This window comes from Mycteria americana, chromosome 9 (assembly GCF_035582795.1).
Source record: "Mycteria americana isolate JAX WOST 10 ecotype Jacksonville Zoo and Gardens chromosome 9, USCA_MyAme_1.0, whole genome shotgun sequence".
NCBI lineage: Eukaryota > Metazoa > Chordata > Aves > Ciconiiformes > Ciconiidae > Mycteria > Mycteria americana.
Window position 1 is genome coordinate 15,789,431 of NC_134373.1, and position 25,414 is coordinate 15,814,844.

General features: G+C 41.5%; 1 protein-coding gene and 1 long non-coding RNA gene across 3 annotated transcripts in view; one reads left to right on the plus strand and one right to left on the minus strand.

The window, feature by feature from the left end:
• LOC142414346 (uncharacterized) overlaps positions 1 to 25,414 on the plus strand; it is a 188,778-nt gene that overhangs the window by 117,006 nt on the left and 46,358 nt on the right. For both annotated transcript variants that reach the window (XR_012777028.1, XR_012777030.1), the window contains one exon: positions 19,140 to 19,193. This is a non-coding gene — a long non-coding RNA (uncharacterized LOC142414346). The remainder of the gene's footprint in view (positions 1 to 19,139; positions 19,194 to 25,414) is intronic.
• On the minus strand, positions 4,845 to 15,147 carry CD28 (CD28 molecule). Its single transcript, XM_075512153.1, has 4 exons — positions 15,078 to 15,147; positions 8,395 to 8,748; positions 8,031 to 8,149; positions 4,845 to 5,068 (listed from the first exon to the last, which is right to left on the minus strand). The coding sequence occupies exons 1-4, from the start codon at positions 15,130 to 15,132 to the stop codon at positions 4,928 to 4,930; spliced, it is 669 nt and encodes a 222-aa protein (XP_075368268.1). The 5' UTR covers positions 15,133 to 15,147; the 3' UTR covers positions 4,845 to 4,927.

Below are 25,414 nucleotides of genomic sequence, written 5' to 3' on the forward strand. Positions count from 1 at the left end.
AACTGTAGTGCTCCTGGTAAGTTTATGGGTCCTGAAAATAAAGTTACATTTCGTTTTTATTAACAAAAAAAGGAGAAAAAGTAAGAACCAGGGCAATAAAGTTACATTTCATTTTTATTAACAAAAAAAGGAGAAAAAGTAAGAACCAGTGCCTTGATTCTGGAGATCCAGTAAAAAAAAAAAAAAAAACAACAAACCAAAAACCACCACGAATTTAAGACCATTCAACTTTTTGTCTCTTTGCAAATGGGTTCGTATGAAATTGGCAGCCTCCTAATACTTTGTCAGCCAAATTGGCTAGATCAGACTATCTGCATGCCCTTGAGGCTGGAATAGTAACATACTGTAATGTGATGCTCTAACAAAAGCACCTAATTGTGAAGAACAATCCATTTGCATCAAGATAAGCAGCTAGTAATGTTTCCCTCTCACAGCCACTTACAGACACTGACTTTGGCTACAAATTACTGCCTAGTGCTGTTTTCAGCCTTTCTCACTCTTTATTGGACCTTAACAAAGCTGATGTTGTACTCATTACCCTAACCTGTTTTCTGGTTAGTGTGAGTGACTAACAAAATTATGTCTCGGTCTGTGATTCATCTTGAATAAAGTATTTTCCAGTCACACAGCAAAAGCCTTGCTGAAAGTGGAAAGATTTGATCTTTAGCATTGAAGCCTTTGCTTGTGTTCTCCTAAAACTCAAGCTTTTTGTACCATGTTATTTATTAGTATCAAACATACCATCAGTAGCCAAAGTTGCTTCTGCTGTCAGGGCATGTCTACAGGCATAATGAACTTGGCAATAGCCAAAAGCCTGCTATGCAGAGGAAATGAAACGTACAGAAATTAAATGCACTGTGGGAAGCACGTGGTGTGTGGGATTCCCACGTGGTTGTTTGGCACGACTGAAAATCTGAAGATGATGGGAAAAACCAAAGGGATGAAAGACCCCAAATCCTTCAAACAGAAAACAAGTACCTATCCAATCACCACATGGCTCCAATCTCCTATGGCAACTCCTTACCCCAAACTGAAGAGGAATGTGGTGTACAAGACTGTCTTTGTGAAGCAAATAACTAGTCAGGGGTACATGTGGAAGGCTGCACAATGGTGTTAGAGATTAACAAATTGGATGGGTTCCTGAACTGCTGAGTCTGGCATAGAAATGAAAGTAAAGGAGATGATATGCAAAGAAGGAAGATGTGATATTGTTTGACAGACATGCAGGGTTCATGTTTATAGCTGCAGAAGAAAGAAGAGGCATTACGAAGAATCTGATACAGGATGAGGATATTGGAATTTGGGGGATTCAAACTAGAAGGAACGTCCAAGACTTTTGGCTTTAGTAAACCTGACAACCCCAACAGTGAAGGTTCAAGATACTGCAAAGATAGCACGGCCTACCTCCTCGGCACTCGTCTTCCTAGGGCTTGGTTCCTGGAAGCATAGAAGAGCCAGAGTGTTGTTTTGTGCTGTGCTGGAGACGTGCAGAACAGGAATCAGCATGCAGGGGGCTGGAGCTGCACAACCCTTGGTTGACCCCTTGCAACATATGTTGATTGCCGTTCAGATATGATGACTGCAGATCAGATGTTCGTTTGACACTGAGATCCAAAAGTGGGGGAAAGAGGATGAAAAATTAAATCACTGTTCGGCAGGATTACATCTGCATTTGAATTAAGACCTGTGTGCAAGGCAGAAAACCCTATTGCTCTCTCCCTGCCCTCCATGAGGCACAGTTTCCAAGTTTGGAGCAGCAACAGAGGGAGGTTTCTCTTTACATCATCCCGTAAACAGCATATAGACCCCAAAGGCCAGGCTAGGGAGGGCCAGGGCTGTCCTGGCATGTTATGCATTGCCTAAAACCAGATGGAATAAATTAGGATTGCTCTGTTTGTCATATATGCTAATCCACATATGCAGAGCCAGACTCCAGGCTTAGCTGGCTTGCTTCTCTGCAAACACTTTATTTTAGTCCCTTACAGTGGTGGATAAAAGGTATTTACTTGTATCTCATCTCCAACAGTCTGTAATTCGTGTCCCTACAGTGCTTTAATATAACGGCAATGTCCACTTCAACACAGTGCTGGGGCCTCTCTTGTCCTGGTTCTCCTCATTTTTTTCATTATATGTTTAGGATGTTTCCCTATATCTCCCCTTCTTTTTGGTCAGTCAAATGAATTAATACTTGTTCCAGATGTTCCAGGACTTACTTTCCAGTATCATATCCTGGGAGCTATCAGTATGTTTTAAATATAAAAATTACAAAAGTGTTAGGGGAAGGAAAGCAAATTATACCAACATTTGCTTTAGAAAGTAATACTTTCCTCTGACTAGCCTCAGGCCCAATGCATTTATTCAGGATTTAATTTACTGTATCTATTTAATAATTTTAAAAGGAGATTGCAAAAAGTATAATAAAACTCTAAGGAATGTAGATATAATGAAATAGATATCTAAATATACCTAATCTATATCTAAATATACAGGTATGCAGTTTAAACAAAGAATGTTTACCCTTTTCTATGCTTTTGATACACATTTGCCATCTCACCTTACATTTGCACAAGAAGATATGATTTTTCACAGCACATTGTAATCAGAGCACTTTTTAATGTTGAGTTATACAATGACAACAGTGGTAGATGGCACGGAGCATGGCGAGACAGTGCTGTACCCTTACAGAGGACTGTGCCCAGCCTGCTGCTGTCTGCCAGGAGTGGCTGGATGCCCCTGGCACAGGATCATCCACTTCTCTCCTCTAAGTGAGGAGGGAGGTGGCAAGGCGTTAGCATCCCCCAGTCAGTGCCAGCAAGGAGGGCCAAGCTGGGACCATACAGGGACTGCCATGGGTCCTGCCTGGCTCCCTCCCCTCTGCTCCCTGCACATGCTCCTTGCTGCCTCGGCTGTAATACAAAGGCGCAGTAAGGGGTTTTTCCGGAAAAGAGAGTAAAAAAGGTATGTGGAAAAATGTCAGCCTTGGGGGGTTTGTGCATGTGGTGAGAGGAAAGGAGAAGAAATAAAGAAAGAGACTTTGTTTTGAAGTTCTTCAACCCAATCAGAAGCTTTTGGGTTTGCTGAACTGACCCAGAGCAAAGCTCTCAGGGTCTGCTGGGTCCAAGACTGCGGTCCTGTGCCAAATGCACAGCACTGCCTCATGGCAGTGGGTGCTCGGGCCTCACATGCCATTGCCACTGTGGGCTCTGCACCCTGCCCTGGCAGAGCTGTGTCTGGCTGGGGGGACAGTAGGCACCTCACCACTACTCAGAGGTGGCACAGCACCCTCCAGGAACATGGTTCATGGCGATATGACTCGGAATGAGTGGTTTGGGGCCCAGTCAGCAAACTCAAATAAAACTTCCAATCTGGAAGTGCCAAAGTTTTTTTCTTGGGTTAACATGTCAAAGCAGATTGTTGCCACACTTCCATATGTCTACTTTTATCATGTCCCCTAAAAGAGAGAAAGAATCTTCTTATCCCAATTTGGAGGAAAGTAAATCTTGTACAATCCGAATTTTATTTCAAGGTGGGAATATGGATTTATTTTTCATTTAATAGTTTATTCAGTAGTCCCTATAAAATAAACATCGTCTCCTCAGTATGGAAAGGGATTTTATGCCAAGACAACCCCAATTACAGTTTAGGATGTCTTGTTAATGTAAACATGCTTAATTGAAAGAATGAAGCAGGTTTTGCTGAAGACTCTGTCCTACTCCATCATGGAGCATTCCTGAAGAACATCTTTAGATAGAAAGGTAACCTCCAGTCAACACAAAGTTCATTGAAGTGCCCAGAGCAGTCCCTGCAGGCAGCTGAGCACTTGCAGGTCCAATTCACAATGCTGGGAACAAAGGACCCTCTCACACCCCAAAAATCGGGTGCTTATGGGAAAAAAATTCAGGTGCTCTTTAGTTGCTCATAACTGGACCCAGATTTTCAAAGAGCTCTGGTACAACCTAGGTGCCAGAAGATGTGCATGAATTTTCAGGAGGACTCAGCAGAATGCATTTTGGATAGAAACAAAAATTGAAAAATGAAAGTAAAGCTCTCCTCAAAGTCTGACCTCTGTGTCTTCTAATGCTTCCCATATGACTTTGTGTTCTCTCGCAGTAGGAGGCAAACAAAACAGAAATGGGGTTCTTCATGATGACAACAGATCTTTCTTCCTCTCCTGCTTGTCTTGATTTTGTCTTCAGGTTGATACTTTCTCACTCTGTGGAGTTGATTGGTCATGACTTCAAATGGCCTTATGAACATTTACAAAGTGTCCACCCTAAGGACTGACATGTTGAAGGTTTAGTAGTTTTCTATCAGCTTGATTTGTCCTGGCAGCCCATTTGTGTCATAGCCTCATCGCTTGGATGCCTTCTGGCTGACTTTTCCCTCTTTCTTTCAAGCATGTGTTTTGAACTTCAAACTGTGCCCTGGTCTCGTAGGGAAGAAAAGATTATTTTTTTTTACATTTTGCCATATTTAACAGCAACAAGGCTTTCTGAGGATTAGACATACAGGAAAGGAAATTAAGGGCTAAATCTAAGGCAGCAGTTATTGGGAAAGGTCAGAAGTTCTGGTTCTCCCAACAGCCGAGCACAACCACAAGTGTTAGGAGGAGACCAGCTCTGAGGCCTGATGCCATTTTTCCGTCTTACCCACTGACAACCCTCAACACAAGTTGTATCTAATTTTCGGCCGTCATGGAGAACAATCCTTTTTTTACTCCCAACCCCCCCCCCCCCTTTTTATGTTTGTTTGTTTTTTCTTTTAGTATATTATATCAAAGTTTAGCCAATACTTGCTATGGTGTAGGTATCCATGATCAATAACGACAAACATGATGAGAAAATGAGAGGCTGTCCTTCCATGTCCAAGAGCAAGTGACTGCCTAGAAGCACACAAGGCTACTGGTGGATCAGCTGGTGGGTATCAATCACGGCTGCCAGGACCGATATGCAGTGTAGTCTCGTGTTGGCGCATAGGATGGGTAACCCTTGTTCTTCTGGTATGGTGGATGACGGGGAGTCATGTTCATGTAGTCACTCTGATGGTATGTATTCTTCTTGGATTTTTGCTGTGGGAGAAGGGGGAAGAGAAGTATGAAAACATTTCTGCAATTAGTCTGTCCCACCTGGGGTGAACATTCGAAAAGGGAGAAGAAGAAAGGGAAGAGGGATCCTTTGAGCAGAGGGGTTTTGACTGTTAATAAGACCTGAGACAAGTTAATAGTGGATTTGATTAATTTTTCCTTCTTTGAATTAATAAATTGTCTCACCCAACTCTCATATTAACTGCTGACAGTTCTGGCCCTAGCTTCTGGTTCAGGGAAGCAGGTATATTTATAAGGCAGCCTCAGGTTTAAATACATTAACAGAAGAATTAGAACACATGTTCTCATAAAATAATCTATGGAATTTGCCCAACCTGAATGTAAGTCTCCAGCTTATCTGCTGAGAGATTTACAGTGTTAGTTCTCCAGGTAAAGGAATGCTGCAAACCAAGGATACAAACTGATGCCTCTCACCATCAATTCTCAGCTGCAAAATGACTCAGCAGAAGCAATACAGTCTGAGCAGTGAAGGCTGTTCTCATTTATTAGGAGGGAAGAAGAAATTAGCTTAACTGAAACAGAATAAGAGCAGGAAAAATCAGCCCAGGCTATGTGTATCATGTTTTGCCTACCCTTTACAGCAGTAACACACAATGTATATGGTGTTCTGAGCCTTCCTTCAAGGGGCAAAGAATCAGAGCTCATGTTAATCTTTTATCTGTCTTACTATCTGGGCCTCAGAAATCTCATTTCCACTGTTGAATTCCTGCTTTATAATGCCCCTGTGAGACAAGGGAGGCATCGTCTCTTTCAGAAATAAGAGTAACAGAAGACAGGTGAAATAATTTCCCTATAATCACAGAGGAAGTTTGTGGCTACAGCAGCATTTGAACCACTGACTGCTGCAGGTCGTGTACAAGGTTGGTGTTTTTGTATAGCTTAAGGCTTTATTGATCAGGGACTAGGTAAAGTACTTCCGTGCTTTTTCCTTAATACTGATCATACCTTCTTTTGCAATCTCCTTTTTACTGAAATTTCCTTCCTATGTACATAAATATTTGTATATGCTGCAATATACTTGTGATGCTGTGGAATTGGAGGAGATTTGCATTAGAAAATCTGATGGCTGAACGATGCTGTACATGCAGAATGAGGCAGTTACTATGAAACATTTTAAGCTTTTTTATATTAATGTTATATATATGCAAGGTGTTGAATGTAAGTTACATACTGCTTAAGCCATGCAATGCAGTCAATGCATGTAAATCATTAGATACAAAAGCTTTACCTGTATGTGTTCACCTCCATAATATAGGATTTGTAATTCACCTAAGAGGTAATTTTGCATGGGAGAAGGACATTTTGCTAGCATGAGTGAATGCTGGACTGTTACAGGATCAAAGACTGCTACTTTTGGAGAGGAAAGCAGTTTTCCTCCAGGGAAGGCAGAACAGTATGCAAATAGACAAATCTTTACCTGCTTTCAGTAAAGCAGGTAAGTGAAACAGGCTTGCCATGGCTGTCAAGTATCATATTTTAGGACCTTTTTTTACAATTCACAATGCCTTCTAGGCAGCTGTATTTACATTCAGCAACACTCTAAATACATCCACACTCAGAGTACATATTATCAGGAGAATACCACCGGCAGCGATAACGACAGGTAAAAACTGATGCAGCAAACAGCACACATCGCAACGCAGCCTTGTGACTCTTGCTGGGGGCAGACATGTTAGTAGCAAAGTGCGTAGCCATTAGGTACCAAATGAATATAGCAGAGAGAAAATGGTTCAGATTGTAAGTGATGGATTTGAAACTACAGTATCTCATCGAGGCACAGCCACTGTAGCACAGCACTGTAACACCAGCAGCTGTTTGCTGTAATCCTCTTGGGTTTCCTAGGAGTCAGCCTCTACAATAAGGCACAAAGAAGGACCACTTAACCTGCCTTTGCATTTTCCTATAGCAATGCCTCATTTGATTGTTTTCCATTAGAAATAGCCATATATTGAGCAAGTGTATTTTTATGAAACACTTAACAGATCTCGAGCTTCAGCTAGCACTGAGAGTGGCTTTCTGTATACGTGCAACATTTAACCTGTCAGGGACTCTGGGCCCTTTATACAGGCTACCTTGTAATGTGTTGAAAATTGCTATTTAACCACAAATATACAGGGGAAAGGCAGAATGCAAGGAACAGAGCTCTCTAGAGTCATTGGTCAAGTCTTTCCCACATAGAGTAAGTAGTGTAAATCAGCTCTGGGAGATCATGATCCTAAGACTTGCCTAGGAAGATGTCCTTCTGCTGCCTCTGCATCACACCTCATTCTCTCTTTACTCCAGCAGGCAGAACGGGATGTGACCTTGGCCAGCCAACTCTCCAGAGAGGTTAGAAAGCAAAAATAATGAGCCAGAAGACTGTCTCAGCTTTCTTAGAGTTAATGTACAGAGGCAGATGAAGGACTGCTGAGATCCTGGTGCTCCTATTCCCTTGCAGTCAAGCTGCCAGAAACAGTGGGTACTTGAGGGAATTGCTGCACAGGCACAAGACATCAGTGCAGATGGTCTTGGGCCAGCTGAGGGTTCCCTAAAGATTGTTTTACTGCAGGTGAGCTCCTTCTGTCAGTATAGTCTCAAAGGGTTTTGCCAGGAATGCTTGTAGCGCTAGATTTCCCTGACAGGGACAATTGGCAGGGCTAGAGACAGTGTCCCAGTATTGCTGGTGTGCAGGGCATTGCCAACGCTATGGCATTACTGTTTGCCTTAGGACTCTACTGAAGAGGCCTGACTGTCTACCTGGACAGCATCTGGTGTTGCAACTCTTTTGGGGCATAGCATGGGTGTGCATATATAACTGGGGTGAAGAAGCACTGTGATCCTGAAGTGAGGAGTATCAGTGTGTTTGTGGTAAACATGGCAAGTATAGCCCGAGGAATGAACTAGGGACAAAGAGCATATAGAGCAAAGGAAAATAGTAGTTTCTTACCCAGTAGTTAATAAAAACTGCGGTTATTAGCATACTGTAGAAAGCAAGAACTCCAGTCACTGCCACCATAATCCACAAAGGAATTGCAGACTGAGGCTCTTGTGTTTGGATGGGTGTCTCTTTAAGGAAAAGAACAAAGAAAAGCAAAACCCTCAATCTCTGCTTATTTACTCCTTGTTCCAATGCACCATTTGTATTAATCATCATTTTCAGATGTCTTCCTCAGGACATCAGGAGCAGGAATGTAGTTTTACCACCCAACCCAACATTTTTTTTTTTTTTTTAAGGAAACGAACTGCTTCAAACCATCATGTAGGGAGTGTGTATAGGGAGGATACTGGCCTACAGAGATTTCCCAGCTTACCTTTCACATGAATGACGGTCCCATTGCTCTTCTCATTGTAGACATATGGGGGTGGATACATGGCCTCAATTTTGCAGAAGTAGATGTCAGTTTGGCTGGCACTCATATTCCAAAGATTGAAGATCACTTTGTCTTTATCATGAATCCCCTGGCAGTTGAATTCTTTATTTGAATTACTGCTAATTTTGGTTGTGTTCCATGAAATAAAGCAAACTTCAACTGCACTGTCTGTTCCTTTGTGCAGTGAAGCTCGAAATTCCTTCCCTGTTCCATTGTATGTGTAGTTGCAGACTAGAGTTGCAGTTTTGTTAGCTACAGTGAGCAAAGGACGCTGAGCCACTAAAATCTTGTTTTCTGGAACGGAGGGGAGAAAGTGAGAAAAACACTTGTTTATAACATACAGTATGAGACTTCAGAACCACACATCCTCCCGTGCAACTCTTCTCCATATCTCCTCTCCCCTGCTGACACTCCCTACTACGGAGTACATAACCACCAAGCTGCAGAAGCAGTTTCTCACAGGAGCTCTTGTTGCAGCAATCCCCCTCTATATAAATAATTACATAGTCACCAGGGGAGACTATGAGGTCAAGAGTGTTTTTCTTCAGAGTCAGAACACTAGTACAGAAAGTGGCCCATGTGATTAAGATTTAACGTCAGGGCTCAGAAGGCTACTCTGCGTGTATGTATATATAAGGCCACCTTAGTCTATCCTTTCCTTAGCAAGCAGTTTCCCAGGGGACATTACAGAGTGAAAATACTGTGAATTACATGCTTAGTTTAGCAGTCAGATAAGAGAATATTATTTATACATTTGCTTTTTAATTCAAGGACAGACTTGAAGAATTTGCAGGTGGATTTGCTGAACCATTTCAAGGGTTTGGACCTTGGATGATGAGTGCTAAAAGCATGAGCTGCTATCATTTTAATGTAAAATAAGTCATTTCTCTAGCTAGCAGCTGTAGTAGATTCTTAATCTCTCAAAGGACTCAGGAGCTGACTAATTCGATACTGCATTGGCACTTAGCACTTGAATGGCCTGTAAAAAAACATGTCACATGAAGGTATAATTCAATTTGAATTGACCAGACTGATACATAAACAGGAAATGTTTTCTGACATGTAGACCTCTGTGCTACCATCTGCCAAACAATGAAACACTGCAAGGACTATGCAGAAAGACAACTTCTTCCAAGAAAAATCATTCTGTACAAATGAGGCCCCACTTTTCAAATGATGACCCATAAGTAAGAGGAAGGGAGTTTTGGCTTTTAAGCTAGGAACTTGCCAGAATTAAGGACAGCCCTTTTGTGTGTGTGTATGACTGCATAAGTCTTCATGCAAGCTCAACTCATATGAGGTCTTAGTAGCCTTTTATAGATCCCTGAGAATTGCTGTGGTTGTGAGAATGATAATCGTATCTCTTGTCCTCAAAATCTGCTGCAAAACCTATATTCTTTCTACTTAATCCATGTGACGAGACTTAAAAAAGGCTAGTAAGGGAAATAGAGTGGGAAGGAGGCCAGATCCAGAATGCCCAGAAAACAAGTATTTCACCATGTTTAACAATATTTAGGACCAAATGGCTACATTTAGCATGTTCACACCTCCACAAGAAGACGGAGTACCCCAGCCTCTTGAGTAGGAGAATCCTTTGGGATGAATGTGATCCAGTGAGTAAAGTAAACACAAAGAGATGCATGAGATGGCCAGGACTAGTGGTAGGGTGTGGGCAGTAAAAACAACCCACGGCTAGCGAGTTCTCCAGTTACCAGCCCAACCCATGAAACTGCTGAAGTTGTTAATTTTCTCACTGAAAACCTTGTTTACCAGCTCTTTCTTCTCATGAGAGCAGTAAGACGTGAGACAGGGAATGCTCTACTGCCTCGTCTTTAGCAAAGAAAGATTGTAGTCCATCCTCTTTGTGTCTCTTTGTTCAACATAGTTAGTGTGGGGGGTGGAGCAGAGCTCATCACAGCTCTGAAATCCCATGTTTGCAGGGAACCCAAACACTGTGAAACTTTTTGTTTTGATGAAGGATGAGCATTTCCAGGCTTTCCAGCAGAAGGAGATACAGATCTTGGAATCCTGGAAATGAGCAGCAGATTAATAACAGACGAGGCAGGTTTCTACTCGAGGTGCTGCCTGTGGTGAATTTTCATCGAAATGAAGACATTTCAGCAAAACATTTCAGTTTCATCGAATCAGCATTTTCCGACAAAAGCTCTCGCATAGGCTTATAAGGCATTCTAGTAAGGGGTGAGGTTTGGATTCCACCCCTTTAGACAAGGTATTTGATCATATTTTTGTTGGCCAGAAAATTGATCTTTGGCCTAAGTGGCAATGTGCAGGTCTTCGATAGAATTGTTCTACCTTTAGCACAGCAGAATTCTACACATCTCACTTGAGACAGAGTTATTCTTCTGATCTGCACTGCAGTAGTGCCCACCACTACAACCCTGATTGTCACAGGACCTGAATACACCTTCAGAAGAGACCTTTTCTGTCTCAGAGTTTACAACCAAAATAGGCATCCTGGAACAGGCACTTGCAGAAGCATTACACTTCAGAAAAACGCTTGCCTGTTTTTCACTGCAAGTACTTACAGAAAACTAATGGATGTTTATTGCTTAGCCTCATCAGATTTTTGTTGTGGTCAGGGTAAGACAAAGAACACTGAAAATCTCATCACTGAGTGACCACCTTCAAATGTTATTTAGACTCATCTGCAGACCCCAATGACTTACGCCCACCTTTTGCTATTGTCAGCTAATCTGGATTCCTGATGTTTAGTGCATAGCCTCATGCCTTCAGCTCCACCATTTATGTCCCTGCCATGATATTGTGCTAATTGGCAACCAGTCTCTTTTGATACACCCACCTAAAAAAATAAGTTTCTTCAACTTATTTCCACCTCTTGGATTTATAGTCTGGTCTCTTTGCCTTGGCATTCAGGCTGGGTGTTGATAACCCAGCCCCACGCTGCTGATGTTGGGATGCAGGGTGGCTGAGTAGTGGGAAAAAGTTTATTTGTGGATCATTAAATGAAGACTGCTCCTACATGATTTAAGCTAAGCACCCAAATCCGTTTTCACAAAGTGGCTCTGCTAGTTCATATCTCAATTGATTGAGGGAGATCTTTTGTTTTTCATTTATAGAAACTAATTAGCACCATGCAAATTGATTGGGCTGCAATGCCAGCAGGGGCAAGGCAGACTTACCCCACAGGCGTGTTAGACAGGCCCTGCTGCCATCCTCCTCCTCTCGGCTTGGATTTTTTTTGAATTGAAGAAAGTCAATCATGCCAAAATGTGTATGAGTTTCACGGGGAAAACAGAGTAAGGCCAAACATCCCTTACTTCACTTGTGATCTGAATAGGATTTGATTATATTCTTAGTAGGATCTGGACCATTCTGAGCGAACATGGGCTGAGGCTCCTTTTGCCTTCACAGAGACAGTTTTTCTCGTAAGTGTCACTTTGGGTTTGTTAGAGCGGTGAAACTCTGAAACATTTAGTATGTGTTTCCATTAGTGTATGCTTTCCCCTAAATAGGGTTATGATTGCCATTTCCAGAGCTGTGTTCAGTCACGCTGCATAGTAATAAATATCTATATCTTGGCCTTAGCCAGCCAAGAAAATGGCATTTATGAAAAATCATTGTCTACAGTTTCAAAAAGCTGTGAAGTCTAAAAATGTAAAATCATTTAGGTCAGTGTGCACAGGCTGCAAGCTTTCTCAGGATCTTAGGATTTATATGCAATGGTGTGTAAGATCTCTAAATGTTTGTTAGGCTTTTTTATACCTTATTTGTCATGCTAGACATTTGTTATAATCACATGTGAGGTTTTCTTGCATCATGAAAAAAAAATGCCATCCATATGTAATATCCGTAAAATACGGACTCTATAATCATGGACCCCTGATGCAAGCAAAACTTCATTGAAGTTTTTTTCTTTCTTTCTTGTTTGCCAAGAAAGTGAAATAAGAGACGACAAAGTACGGAAAATAACTATTTTGAGGGGGTTTTTTTCCAGAACTTTCCATGAATCATCATCAGCTATTGGAAAAAATATTCTGCTAAAAATATTTTGTACTCTCCTTTCTTTCTTTTCCATGCCAGTTGACTTCAAGGAGCTATTTGCCAGAGCAAGGAATCTGGGATAAGTTGGGATTTCTATAAGCACAGTAAAGAAATGGCCCACTTAAGGCCCTGGGCGTATAGAGGAAAACCTGAAAGGAGTTTATTTAATCCACAAACAGAAAGACACACAGCTATGTTACAAACAAAGCTATTCCATTTTTGCTGCTGCTGGTCTGTTGTTCAATTACCTTTATTCTTCTTTCCCAGGTACAAGGGTCTTTCTCTTCTACTTCGGCTTTAGGTCACCCAGCTGTGTGTATAATGTGCAGCTGGAGGGATCTGCCCCTTCTGGCCTTTATAGACTTGCTTTCTGCTAATCTTTCTTACTTTGGTGCAAGTACTGCAGGAAGCATAGTACTACATAAAGCCCAGGTGACACTCTTGCTTTAATCAAACCCAGTGTGAGCACAGGGGTTTTTCTTGTCAGTCTGTGTTTTGTTTTTTTTTTTTAAAACAAGAATTTGTTGATGTCATCCCAATCTCAGCTAACCTTCTGTCATACATCTTCTGCATTCTGGTAACCTTAGTGGGTTAGAGGTTGATCTTAACACCCAGAGACCATAAGCCAGAAGGTTATGCAGGTAGTAAAAAGATGAGGTCATTTGTGGTACGCTGCAGTGGGAACCCGCTTATATTACTTATTTGACAAAATACACGGGATAGGCAACTTGATCTAGCTGCCTCTCTGACAGACCATAGCAAGGTAATTATTTAGCCAACAAAAAGGGGGGGAGGACAAACTTTGTAAACGTTAGTGTTTCTGCAAAAGGGAAATGAAGAAACTGATCTATAAGTCCCTTTCCATGGTTCAAACTCAACCTGCAGCACTCACTGGTACAGTCTAGCAGCAGAAGGGGACAAATTCTGTTGTCCTCCCCACAACAAAATACCTGAGGCCTATAATACACTTTGTGGCTTGAGGAAGTCCTGCAGGGTTTTGACCTGCCTTAATGTTTTCCATGTACTAAGGATCAATCATCTTGATCGAAATGAAGAGAAGAGATGGAGAAAAGATAGGGGAAAAAGATGAGAGTCCTGAGAAGCAAGTGACCTCATGTGCTTCTCTTTAAGCAGTTGAACAGTCTCAGTGAAGCTATTGGAGAAACTCAAGTTCTTCATGCAAAGCAAGTGTATAAAGGTCCATAGAGTCATGGCATAACCCCTGTGTCTGATAACCTCACACTATATTTTATTTTGTTGCAATTCAAAAGAGTCGCCTAAAAGCTGTTCACACCTCATGGAAATGTTTTTAAAACTGTTAACATACTGCTGATACTTATCCCCTCCTGGAATCAGTGTCTTCTCTGACAACCCAAAGGCCCACTGTGGAAATAATTATGATATTGCAAACACAGAATTATAAACATGGGAAAAGGACAAGGAAGAAAAAGTCTATGATCTCTTAAAGAAATGTAGATCATGGTGTCCTGCAAATTACAATGCCTTCACTGAGGAAAAGAATTATAGAAAAATAAGGCAGAAATAAGGAAAAAAATAGATTCAATTGTATCTCTCGTATTAGAAAAAGCAACTCTTTAAAGATGTTCTATATGTGAAAAGTTTTGTACTGGAAACCAGATTTTTGTTCTTGTCTGAAACTTCCCTGTAAAATACAAAACAGTGATATTTGGAGAAGACCCAATGACAACAGTTCACAGGCCAGCGCTTTGAAAAATTGTCTGTCTTAAGATTATCCTAGCAAAAGCCATCGTCCTTTGCCTTGCTTTGGATTTTGATGTACCCCTTGGAAAGACGTGTTAACTCTGAACATACGAACACTGCATCAGCAAGACAACACTAAGACAAAATACCCTCAGCCACAACAACTGAAGATTCAGAAGGATTCACTAAGACTCAAGATTTCAATATCACAAATAGACATTTTTTGTTGTTTAAGATCTTTTCAGAAAGAAGCTAGATATCTAGTAAGTATCAATAAACCACTAAACAATGCAAAAATCAGAAACTCGGCAATTCCTATCCTCCCATCTTTGAGCTCAGTAAGCAGCTCTGCTTTTGGTCCTTTTATTCGCTAGTTCTGTGAGGATGTGGGTGGGCTTAGCTCTGCAGCCCATCACACCGAGCCAGGCCATGGTGGGACCTGGAGCTTCACACAGGAGACTTGGGGGTGGTGGAGAGGCTGCCCCAGGAGAGGCACTGGCACCAGGTCTGCTCAGCCTCTCTGCCTCCCAAGAGAAGCCACTCATGAGCAAGATTTGTAAAGCCCGGGGGGAAGGTGAAATAAACCCTCCTCTATCTATGTGTGCAATTTGCAAATGCATCTAAAGAGAAGTCAATTTAAAAGAAAGCTCTTGGACCTTATCTTGGAGGGATACTTGCGGCAGGAAAAAGATCAGCCTCTTAGTTATATCAAGTTGATCCATGTGCAGTCTTAGCAGCATGCTCTATCTCTCCCCTTTCACCCAAACACAGAATAATTTGTGTAAAATTAATTCAAAGCTATACTAGAACTTCTCCCCACAATGATCAAATCGAGGAAAAATAGTGGAAAGGATTGAAATGTGGGGGGAGGTTGTTACCTGTTACATCAGCTGTGGGGATGAAGCAGAGCACCACGAGGATCCCCAGGAGCATGGTGCTAATGGTGGGCCCGACGCCTTGTCCCCACCCCCTCCAGGCACTACCACGTCTCCCAGGGCCCTGCGCCACCAGCCTTCCTTGCCTGTGGGGCCAGGCTGCACCCTCGGTTGCTCACACAACTTCTCTCCTCCTCCCTCCGCAGCACATGATACACAGCCAAGTGAAACCACTGTAACGGCAATGCTTGAACAGGAGGAAGTGAAAATGTTTGATGGCTTTAGCCTTAGGAAATTGCCTCTGCAAAGCTCAGTAACACCTAAAAGGTAGTGGAAGCCCGCCTTTCAAAACAGGTACTCTTGTCCCTGTATTGCAAGATGTGTGCTTGTGTTTGGGGCTCTGCAGGGTTGCTCCTATCAGGGAGAAATGGACTTCCCTAGAGGTGCAGTACTGTTTCTTTTCCAAGAGTACGTACGGACGTACGCTGTTCCCATCATCACGGTAGAAGCAAACAGCAGTTTCCAAGTTCCTGGTGGCCAAACCTGGCCACTCAGGAAGTTGTGTGCTCAGGAAGCTCGCTCTCTCCTCACTCCTAGGAGCAGAAACCTTCCTCTCTTGGCCTGCCAGCTTTCTTCTGCCTGCCTTCCCAGCCCCTGGGAACACTGACATATTTTGGCAGTAGATGATCTAGGTTTGTTCATTTTTCATTTTTCTGCATCTGCTTGCCACCTAAATGCAGACCAAACAGTGCAAGAAATAGTGATCTGGTATAGTTCCCCTTCTGAAAAAAATCCTAAGTTATAAATGAGCGCAGCTGTAATCCTATTGACATATAAATAAAGGCAGCATGCAGCAAGCGCACTTCTCAATCAGTGCTTTCACTAGAGTTCTTCTTGTTTAAAGTTTTTCTCTGTGTCTTACCTGGTAAATGCTCGCTCTTCTTTGCCCTGCAAGCTCAGTGTCACCTCTCCCCTTGAAACAGCAGGATTGTGAGAGCCAGTTAATGGCATTTATAACTGTGAGGAACTCTGGTTATTAACTATTTACATTTGTCCACCAAAGTAGAAATATTTAACTGTATCAATGCCTGTCATTATCTGTGATTTATTTGAGAGAAAAGGGGAGGTGTTTAGCAGGAAGACTTTCAAGAAAATTGGACTATTGTAGAAAGGGATGAAGAGCCATGAACTGTCCGTCCTTCTCCCTTAGTATGTGAGGTCTTTAGGCCATGTTTTATCAGAAATTATGTATGCAATCTAAGAGCAGCTTTAGCTGGTATATCCATTTGCAGTCTCAGAATTTTAACAATATTCTTTTGGTTTGTAATCGGTGTAAATTGCCTGCAACACTGAAAGTTTTGGAATTTCCTTGTACTTAGAAAATTTAAAAAAGATTAAAAAAAAGTCAGATTATCTCTTTCTTAGCCCACTTTTGTGGTTTCTAGATAAATATCCTGAAACCTTTTTTGAGTCATATGACTGTACCTGCAGTTATCAATGCAATCTCAGCTTAACTTGAAGTGAGAATCCCCCAACAAAGTTATAAAATTCAGTATCATTTTGCTGAACTGCCCTGTCTCAGAGATGAAAACCACTGCTGTCACATGTTCTGGCTCAGGTAGCTGAACCTACATGTTTATCGAGCCTGCTGCATGCTTCTGCATCCTGGCTGTCAGATCCTTTCTGTATTTGGGATACGGACTGGAAAGGCACAAGAGAGTACATTCTCCTCCCATCACAGAATTAGCAGAGTATATTGCAGAGAGACAGCTATTGCCATTCATTTCACTGGCATATGTTGGCAAAGGGGCACCAGTCAGATGGAAACCTGATTGTGGGAACAGTTGTGTAGGAACAGACTCTGCTCTAGGAATACCGCTAACAAAAACCAAGAGGGAACAGTGTGCACTCTCTTCAGTGTGGCCATGGGCCCCTTTATTCCCTTTCATCCCCTATTGCTCCTCATGTGCCTCTCCCATGGTGAGGACAGACCAAGGCACTGATTGCAAACAGGGACTGGACTGCTGGAATAGAGGAGAGGGAAGAGGGGCCACTGAGAAATTATCCCCTGTGGCCCTAGAGACCAAGCTGTGATGTATCATTTCTCTCTGTGCAGTGGTGCACAGTGCAGATGAACAGTGGTACCAGTATTGCCCTTTCCAGAGCCTCTGGTCCTTCAGTCATGATTTTAGTTTTGCCTAATGGTTTCCTCTTTGATCCCTGGAGTAAGGAAGGGCATTTTTTTTTTCCCAAAATAGCTCTTGGCTCATCTGCACTTCTCGGTTTTCTAGGATTTTAAAAGGGCACAAATCATCATTGTGTTCCCAAGGGTATGGCTCCTTTCCTTCTCCAAATTGCAGCTCTTGTTCTAATTTAAACAGTTCATTTCCGATCACTTAGATACTTGACTTTGTCACTTCACATGTATGATCTTTTTCTGTTGCCAAAGTTATCATGAGGGTAGGGGAAGAAGATATTATAGCTTTCAGCAAGCCGTCTTGCACTTAGGACAAACCACATAACAGTTTATCTAGGAAAAAAAATCTGAAAATGTCCCCTGATATGCCCTCACTCTTAATTTTTTATTATTCTTCCACCTCTCTGAGTATCTCTCCTTCTATACCCTGAGCATTACCCGAGGATGCTCTGCAGTAGCATTAGTTTGGGCACCATTCACTGCTATTCTTACCCCATTTTCCATTCAGATTTCAGTCTGTTGAGTCTGTCTGTACGCTGGCAGACAGGCTCTGCTTGCTGTCACAGCGATCGAAATCCAGACTAACATTATAATTTCAGTGGAGCTGGAGCTGTGAGAGCACTGAAAGAGCTAAAAATGCAATTTGGCCATGTTTGGGAAAAAGAAGGTTTCCATCCCATCACAAAATGGCTGAAATTGCAGTCCAAGAGAAGTAAATGAGAGGTTTGTAAATGGGTTTTCAGGGTACACAAGAATCTAGACTATGGGCTTGGGCATTTACTCATCACAGTATGTAAATAAAATAACAGTGCAGGTATTTGATCGTAGCTTTTCATGCCTACTGTTAGAAAACTAAGCACTGACAGGAGCTATGACCTGAGTTTGAGAGAAATGATGATATGATCTAGTATGATTTCTCAGAGGATTATCTGGATATCTTTAAAAGAGTCTCGAAATCCCAAGCAGGCTGCCAGTTTGCCCTTATGTTAAAGAATGAGGAAGTAATGACCCACATATCCTGAGCCAAGTGTTCAGCTATTAAAGTCAAGAAAGAGATTCCAAATTTGTTATGATTAAACAAGTGGATAGTTTAGAAGCTAATTTTAAAATAAATTAAGTCTTCCTTCAATCACTGGAAGTTGTATAGTGCCATAATTGTTCCCAGCACATACTCCTGTTCTCAGGCAAATAAAAATGTACATGCATACTAGAAGAGTAATTGCAACAATATACTATTATTCACTTATTCCTGAGGAGTCCAGTCTAATGGGAGAACAGTAGGTCACTAAAATTCCCATTTAACTACTATAGACAATTAACTTTTAAGTTCCTGGACTATCCTGCAACTCCATAGATTCATAAATTTAATCCAAAGATTAAATTCAACAGTTGTCTGAGAGAATCTTCCTCTTTCTTCCCCACCATGAAGAATCATAACACAAACCTTGAGTGAGTAGTGTAGGTAGGCTTTATTCTGCTTGTTCTGCATGCTTGTATGTTGTCAACTGCTAGAGTAAATGCTTTCTTTCCTAGAACTGCAAAGCTTAAAACATCTTTATTCTTCCATTGTTGCTGCAAGTAATGATTTGTTTTGAATAGTGCTATGCATACCTGGTACAGATAGAAGGTTGATTCTTTCACATCTTTATTACAAGGAGAATGTGCTTTAAGTAGCTGTGGTAGAGATGCAAAAGTGGGGTAACAGAAAGAGTTTAACAAATAGTCATGTCATTTCTAACTAGGGAGGCAATGCATGATCTATGTTCTTCATCCCCTACTGTGTCCAGTAAGCTAACCCTAAGGAGTTATGTTGCATTTGTCATCTGAAGCACTTCATAAAGTTACATGTTGTTATCTTCGCTTTACAGATGGGGAATGGGATCACAGCAAGGTGAAGAGACATGCCCGACGACATACCTCAGGTTAGTGGCAGAGCTACGAACCTCTACGAATAGCCCTGTGCTCTCCAGCTTCCAAGGTCTGATCAGCTTTCTGACGGCCTCTGTTCTATGTTGTCATTTCCCTTGCACACTCATGATTTTTCACTGTGTTGTGAGTCTTTTCACACCCTTCTTTCTGTAAATCCAGATGCCTTCATACCACAAGTACAACCATCACACTTAGAAGGGAAAATCAATATACTCCCTCAGAGGGAATTTTAAGTTGGTTTGCGGTACCTTAAAATGTTACAGCTGATGTCTGGTACATAGGAACCTTCCAGGGCCAGAGCTTAATATGACATGTCACAGTGGAAAGGGAGCTTTCTTTTTGGAAAGATGTGAAATTTTTGTTTCCAGCCCTCAAGATAGCAGCCCATAAATGTGTCACTAATATAGGACTAAGCGCTACCATCAAACACACATAAATTTGAGAGAGAGCTTGAGGGAAGCCTTCCCTATTTGGGGAAAGAAACATTTCCCTGACAGGCTGATTATTTTTAATGCAAATAGCTGGAAGCTGTTCATTAGTGTTTGTTAGGGAAGGGGCAGGAGTTCACACATGTACATTCCTGGCTCTTTTCAAGTTAAAAATCTCATCCAAGTCTCAAAGTTGTAACCGTTTCTTCTGGCTGTACCTATTCCTGGTTTGGACTGTTAGAACAAGTCTCAAAGGAGGTGGATTAATGGGTACAGAGGGAATGGCTCAAAGCTGCATGATTAACTCCATCTATCACCTGCCTGTAATATGACATATAGCTGGTGCTTCATTAGAGGTTACATGTTTAGGTAGGAACACCTGAAATAAAGCCCACAGGTGAGTACATATATGCTAAATATTCTGCGATAAAAGAGATTTCAGGTTAAGGTTAGAGGGAGAATAATTTCTGCTAACTGCACTGCCTGCTCCTTGTTTCTCTCGGGTAGAAAAGGTGAGTGAGACCCCTGCACATTACCATTGAAGCTGACAAAATTGTTCCAGTTTACTTCAGCTGAGGACCTGATGCTTGGGACTGGTAGAGCAAAGAGACCCTGGGAAAATAATCTGTAGCTCTTCTCAGCCTCTGTTTTAGAGCTGCTGCCAGGCAGCTGGAGGGGCTGGGCTAGCTCTTCCATTTCTGCAGTGAATGACAGGCCAGTGATCTTCTGTCCTTCCTAAGGAGAGGGGTATGGGAAAAGTCGGAAAATAGCCAGTAAAGACATGAAGGACATGGCAACAAAGCAGTGGTGTCCTGTATATGAGGGAGTTTGGAATGCCTCATTCTTTAAGAGGGAGAGAATTTCTTTCCCTCTGCTTTATCCTGCTGAAAACAAAAGATATGAATGAGCACTGCAGGAATATTACAAGCAATTTTAAATAAGAGGAAGCATCTTCCAAAGAACTTAAGGCCTAGAAATCTTGAGCAGACAAATTCAGAATTCAGCTTTGTGCAAAAAGACAGCTTCCAGACCTGGCTGTCTACAGCTTGTCCAGAGAAGTTACATAGATCCCTAAATATCAATGAGAAGATTTCTGTCTGCTAGGGCTGTGTTTTTACTTATCTGAGGGCAAGGTGGAGTGTCACAGGTCCTGCAGGGTCTGAGGGTCTTTAGAGGGTTGCTGAGGGAGGAAGGCAGGCTTTCTAGGGCTGTGCTGAACGGCAGTCGCATAGAGCAGGAGTCCAAGCCTGGGAGGTACACATACAATATGCTCTGCCTGGAGTTGGCTGGTCTGCCAACCGTGCCAGCATTTCCTTTTGGAGAGAAATAATTGACCAAAATTATTGCTGCCAGAAGCAGCACGTGAACAGTATGGATAATCAGGAAACCAGAGCCCTGGAGTGAAATAAGAATGAAATCAAACTGGTGGTGTAGACACTTGAGTCACTTGGCAAACGTTACCCGTAGTAAGGGAATGCTGTAGCTGGGGTTTCCAGGGAATTGTCTGTATTGCCTTTATTTGTAGAGAACAATCTACATAGCCTGTATTTATGGGTAAAGCCTTAGCTAGGGGAAACACTTCCACCTCCACTGCGTTTAGCAGAACCAGGACAGCCCAGGCTCAGCTCAGAATATGAGGTTTTAAGGTTGTCATGATCAGGCCCATTTTTAAAAGCTTTAACTCTTTCACTTCCTCACTGTTGTGTTACTTTTTGTCTCACCTAAATGCTACATTTTATAAAGATGGTGGTAGTGCTGTCAGCATGGTACATGTATGGTGAAGCACCATCCATTTACAGTTCTTCCCATTCACACAAACTTGGAAGGAAGCATTACTCATGTTTACGAACAATTGAAACTAGAATAGAGCACTCCATACAATGAGAGCCCCTTTGAGGAAGTGTCAGAGGGGCTGCCCAGCGACCTCGCTCGTACAATGGAATATATTCTTTGAGATTACTTCATTCTGAGTAGCCCTCACAGGAAATAATTATTTTGGTAGACACTAACGCACTCTAACTTGTAGGATAAGCATTTCCAAATTACTCCTTTCCCTGAAGACAGTGACTTCTTTACGCCTAGGCAAACCTAGCTTATGTCCAAATTCAACAACTTTCTGCCTGAGAAGTGCCCTATTCTTAGACTGTGGTGTTGCCAACACCAGCCCACAGAGTTGTTTTCTGCCAAAATACTATGAGAAACAGGCTTTTCATTGTATTTCTGCCACTTCAAAAAAAGTACTGAGTCATAGCACACTGGAAATGTTTGTGCTGGGCTGCATAGGAAAACATCATAAATATATTAGAAAGAGTTTTAAATATTTCCACACAGGAACTAGGGACCAAAATTCCTGATTCTTAACTATGAAAAGTGCCTAAAGCAGGAGGAAGCCCTTTTCAAATCACAGTAAGGAGCATCTGCTTAGTCATTTGGATATGCATGTGAATTGTGACAAGTACTTATTAATTTTATAATGGATTTTTTCTTAGAAAATAAATCCTGCTTTTATTCAACATGTCAGCATTCCTTTAAACTATTCCTTTAAATGGGAAATTGAAAATAACCATTTTGCTGTTTGCAAAGACCTTGGTGGGTTCAGAGGATAGGAATCCTTGCTGGTTTAAAGGAGAGGAGAAAAAAATCATATGATGGTTAATTAGAAGTTGCATCCACACAAGAAGCAGAAAAAAATGTCTATGCTTTATTTCAGAGGTGTCCACACTGTCTACTGGTGCAAGCCATAAAGTCCATTAGGGAGCTACCTGGGTGCTGAATGTTTAGGTGTCTCCCCTAACATATCTTAGGATATGGAGCCAACAAGTATTGGTACTGTTGGTATGCAATGGCACAGACTTATCCCTCATCACATGAACCAACAGGCACATGCACAGCCCGTTAATGTGAACAGGCATTTTGCTGTCCTTTGGCTGGTGTATTGCATGGCTGACCTGCATGACATCAGACTGCAGATTGGGTGCCTTGTTCTTACAGGCTAAACCTGGCCCTTAAACCAGAGATTATCCCAAAACTGACTGATAATCAAACACCATGTGCTAGAACAACCTAGGAAACTTGTATCTGAGCCAGTAGGCAACTATTAGGATTAGAAAGCTAGGTATACAGGCTTCCACATGACATTGCCGCTGTCTCACATACATATGGATTCCTTTCTAATAAAACCAGAATAATCTCATCTTTTCCTATAAACAAAGTTTGACCCTGAAGAGGTGCTGCTACATATTGTTTATTGCAGCTCTCTGGATAATCTTTCAGATGATATTAACATACAATCAAATTTTAATACCTCACTAAGCCTTGGAGGTTATGAAAAGCAATGTAAAAACTCTGGTTTTGCTGATTTCAGGGCAGTCTGAGAGTTTATAAAAATTAAAGTACATTTTTCTGGCCAAGTCTACTAAGATTTTATGATAAAATTGGAGTTGATGATTAAATTTCTGAGCTTTTACTTTTATGCCTCAGAAACATGAAGTTTTCTGGTGTCAGTTTTCCTTGGCTTCAGCAGGTTATTGTTGATGACTCCATTAGCCCTAATTCTACATCTTAACGTACTTGCACACGCTTTTTATTAAGAAATATTCTCACAAGTCTCCAAAGCGTCCATGTGGCATATCAAAAAGACAATCATTAATTCAATCCTCATTTCATAATTGGAAGTAATTTTGTAAATGTTTTTTACAAAACAAATTATTCTAAATAACATTTTGCCTGTTCAGTCAAATTTCCCTTAGTTAGTATTAGTCAAATTTTCATGATTAGTTGCATGTGGGTTTTGTATTATATATAATATCCTTGGAGGTTTTCATAGAGCAGCCATGCAGGATAAAAGACAAATTAGTAAGCAGCAGAGCTTTTGTAACTAGAAGGAAGTGATTCATGACTATTCTCACGATTAGATCTCACTCCTGGTTTCCAGGGGTAATGTTTATTTAAGCTGTTAGTTTAACAATTTATTTGTGAATCCTAAATATTTTGTAAACTATTTTTAACACAGATTAATATTAATCTGGAAGCTCATCATACAGGGGCATTATTATCTGTTCAGTAACTGATAAGCTTCCATCATTATTCTCCTATTTTAAGTTTCAGTTTCTCTGTCAGAAATGATGGCATGTGAATTAGGCAACCAGCCACGTACCCTTGGGGATAAAAAAATAAATTGGGTATTTTCAAAGACATTGGTCTGCAAACAACTCATCAATTGAAATGTATTTGTATAATCTGTTTGGTGAATATTTACAATTAATCCTAGAAACGTAGAAGTCAGGATGATGTGATGGTCAAGTCACAAGTAGGAAAAAATGAACTAAATTAAACGAAACACTTATTACCATAAACAATTCATTCAGCTCTGGCTCTGGGAAAATTGCATTGCACTAATAAAGCTAGTAGAAATAGATTCCTCTTTTTCTGAGTGCCTAGAGGGGATTAACACTGTGAGGGCAGTAAACCTGTATAAAGAAGGTAAATATCTTTGATTATATCAGGGAACCTATTTGAAAAAGCACAGTCTCTAGTAGTACTGCAATGATGGGAAGGAGAAGGAGTGTTTAGTTCTTTATTTGACCTGTATTGGAGGAAAAGTGCAACCTTCCTTTTCAGTCTTTCCACTTGACTGTTTTGTAAAGAGGTTTAACTGACATCATCGCTTTGATATTTCAGCATCTGCTCTTGGCTCTTCCTTTCGTCCCTGGGGATGGGTTATGCTAGTTTTCATTTGTTCATTAGCTTAAAATAATGTGTTGAACCTAAGCTAATATCAGAGCACTAGAGCCAACATCAGTTCTGGACAGGCAGAAGCCTACAAAGGTGTGGAGAACAAGAGACAGCACAGGAGCACTTGAATTCTTGCTGCAGCTTGGCTGTAAACACTGGCAGGAAGTGAGAAGAGCACACGCTGTACACAAGTCAGGCATGAACAGGCAGTCTAAGGTGGAGTATATTGTTCAGCTGTCATCAGCTGAAGTGGTGAAGTATTGTTTTAAGTTTAAGACAGCAGTATAGATTTCAAAGCAGAAGGAACATCTCCACAGTCAAGACCCAGGTTGCACCCATGCTAGGAATGCCTGTTTGTTATTGTCCCGTCACTGAAGGAGAGCAGTGATCATGGGCTAAGTGGCTGGGAGAGAGCAAACCATCTGGGGCCCAGGTGCTGTGGCTGGGTATGTGTGAGTTCCAGAAAACCCCACTCATCTCTTCCAAACAGCACCAGCCTCTGTTAATCTGCACAACAGGGAAACCTCTTCTGCTGCCGAGTAGCATTTCAGCTCATAGCATCTTGCTGAGAATAAGATAGCTCTTATGGACATAGGGAGTCATGGACTCTCATACCAAAATTCATAGCTCCGCAGAGCACCCTACTTGGCTACTATCTGCCTGCACTGCAGAGTATTCCTTTGTCCATCCTTTCACATGCAGTAGGGACAGTGTCTTCCAGAGTCCCTATTGGCCTGACAGCAAAGTCACCCCATGTATATTTCCTTGCCCAAAAACATTCCTGTTTGTCTGAATATGAATATATTCATATACAAAACGCTGCATGACATTTGCTGCTTTTTAAAAAATGTCAGCATTTGGACACAGTTTGGCCAGACTGAAATCCTGGCCCCAGAAAAACCATTGGGCCAGGATTTCATACCAGCTCATTATTTGACCTATTGAATTCTGTTAAGCTGGTAAGCCTGGACTGCGGACCATGTGAGAAGACTGTCTCTCCACATTTTGGTTTCTGGAATATTCCATCCTGGTCAGAAATGTTATAAAGCTTT

Coding starts and splice junctions, on each gene's coding strand:
- CD28 (XM_075512153.1), bottom strand. CDS start 15,132: ATGCTCCTGGGGATCCTCGTGGTGCTCTGCTTCATCCCCACAGCTGAT. Junction 8,749..15,077: donor CCCCACAGCTGATGTAACAG/GTAACAACCTCC, acceptor CCTCCGTTCCAG/AAAACAAGATTTTAGTGGCT. Junction 8,150..8,394: donor GACCGTCATTCATGTGAAAG/GTAAGCTGGGAA, acceptor TTTTCCTTAAAG/AGACACCCATCCAAACACAA.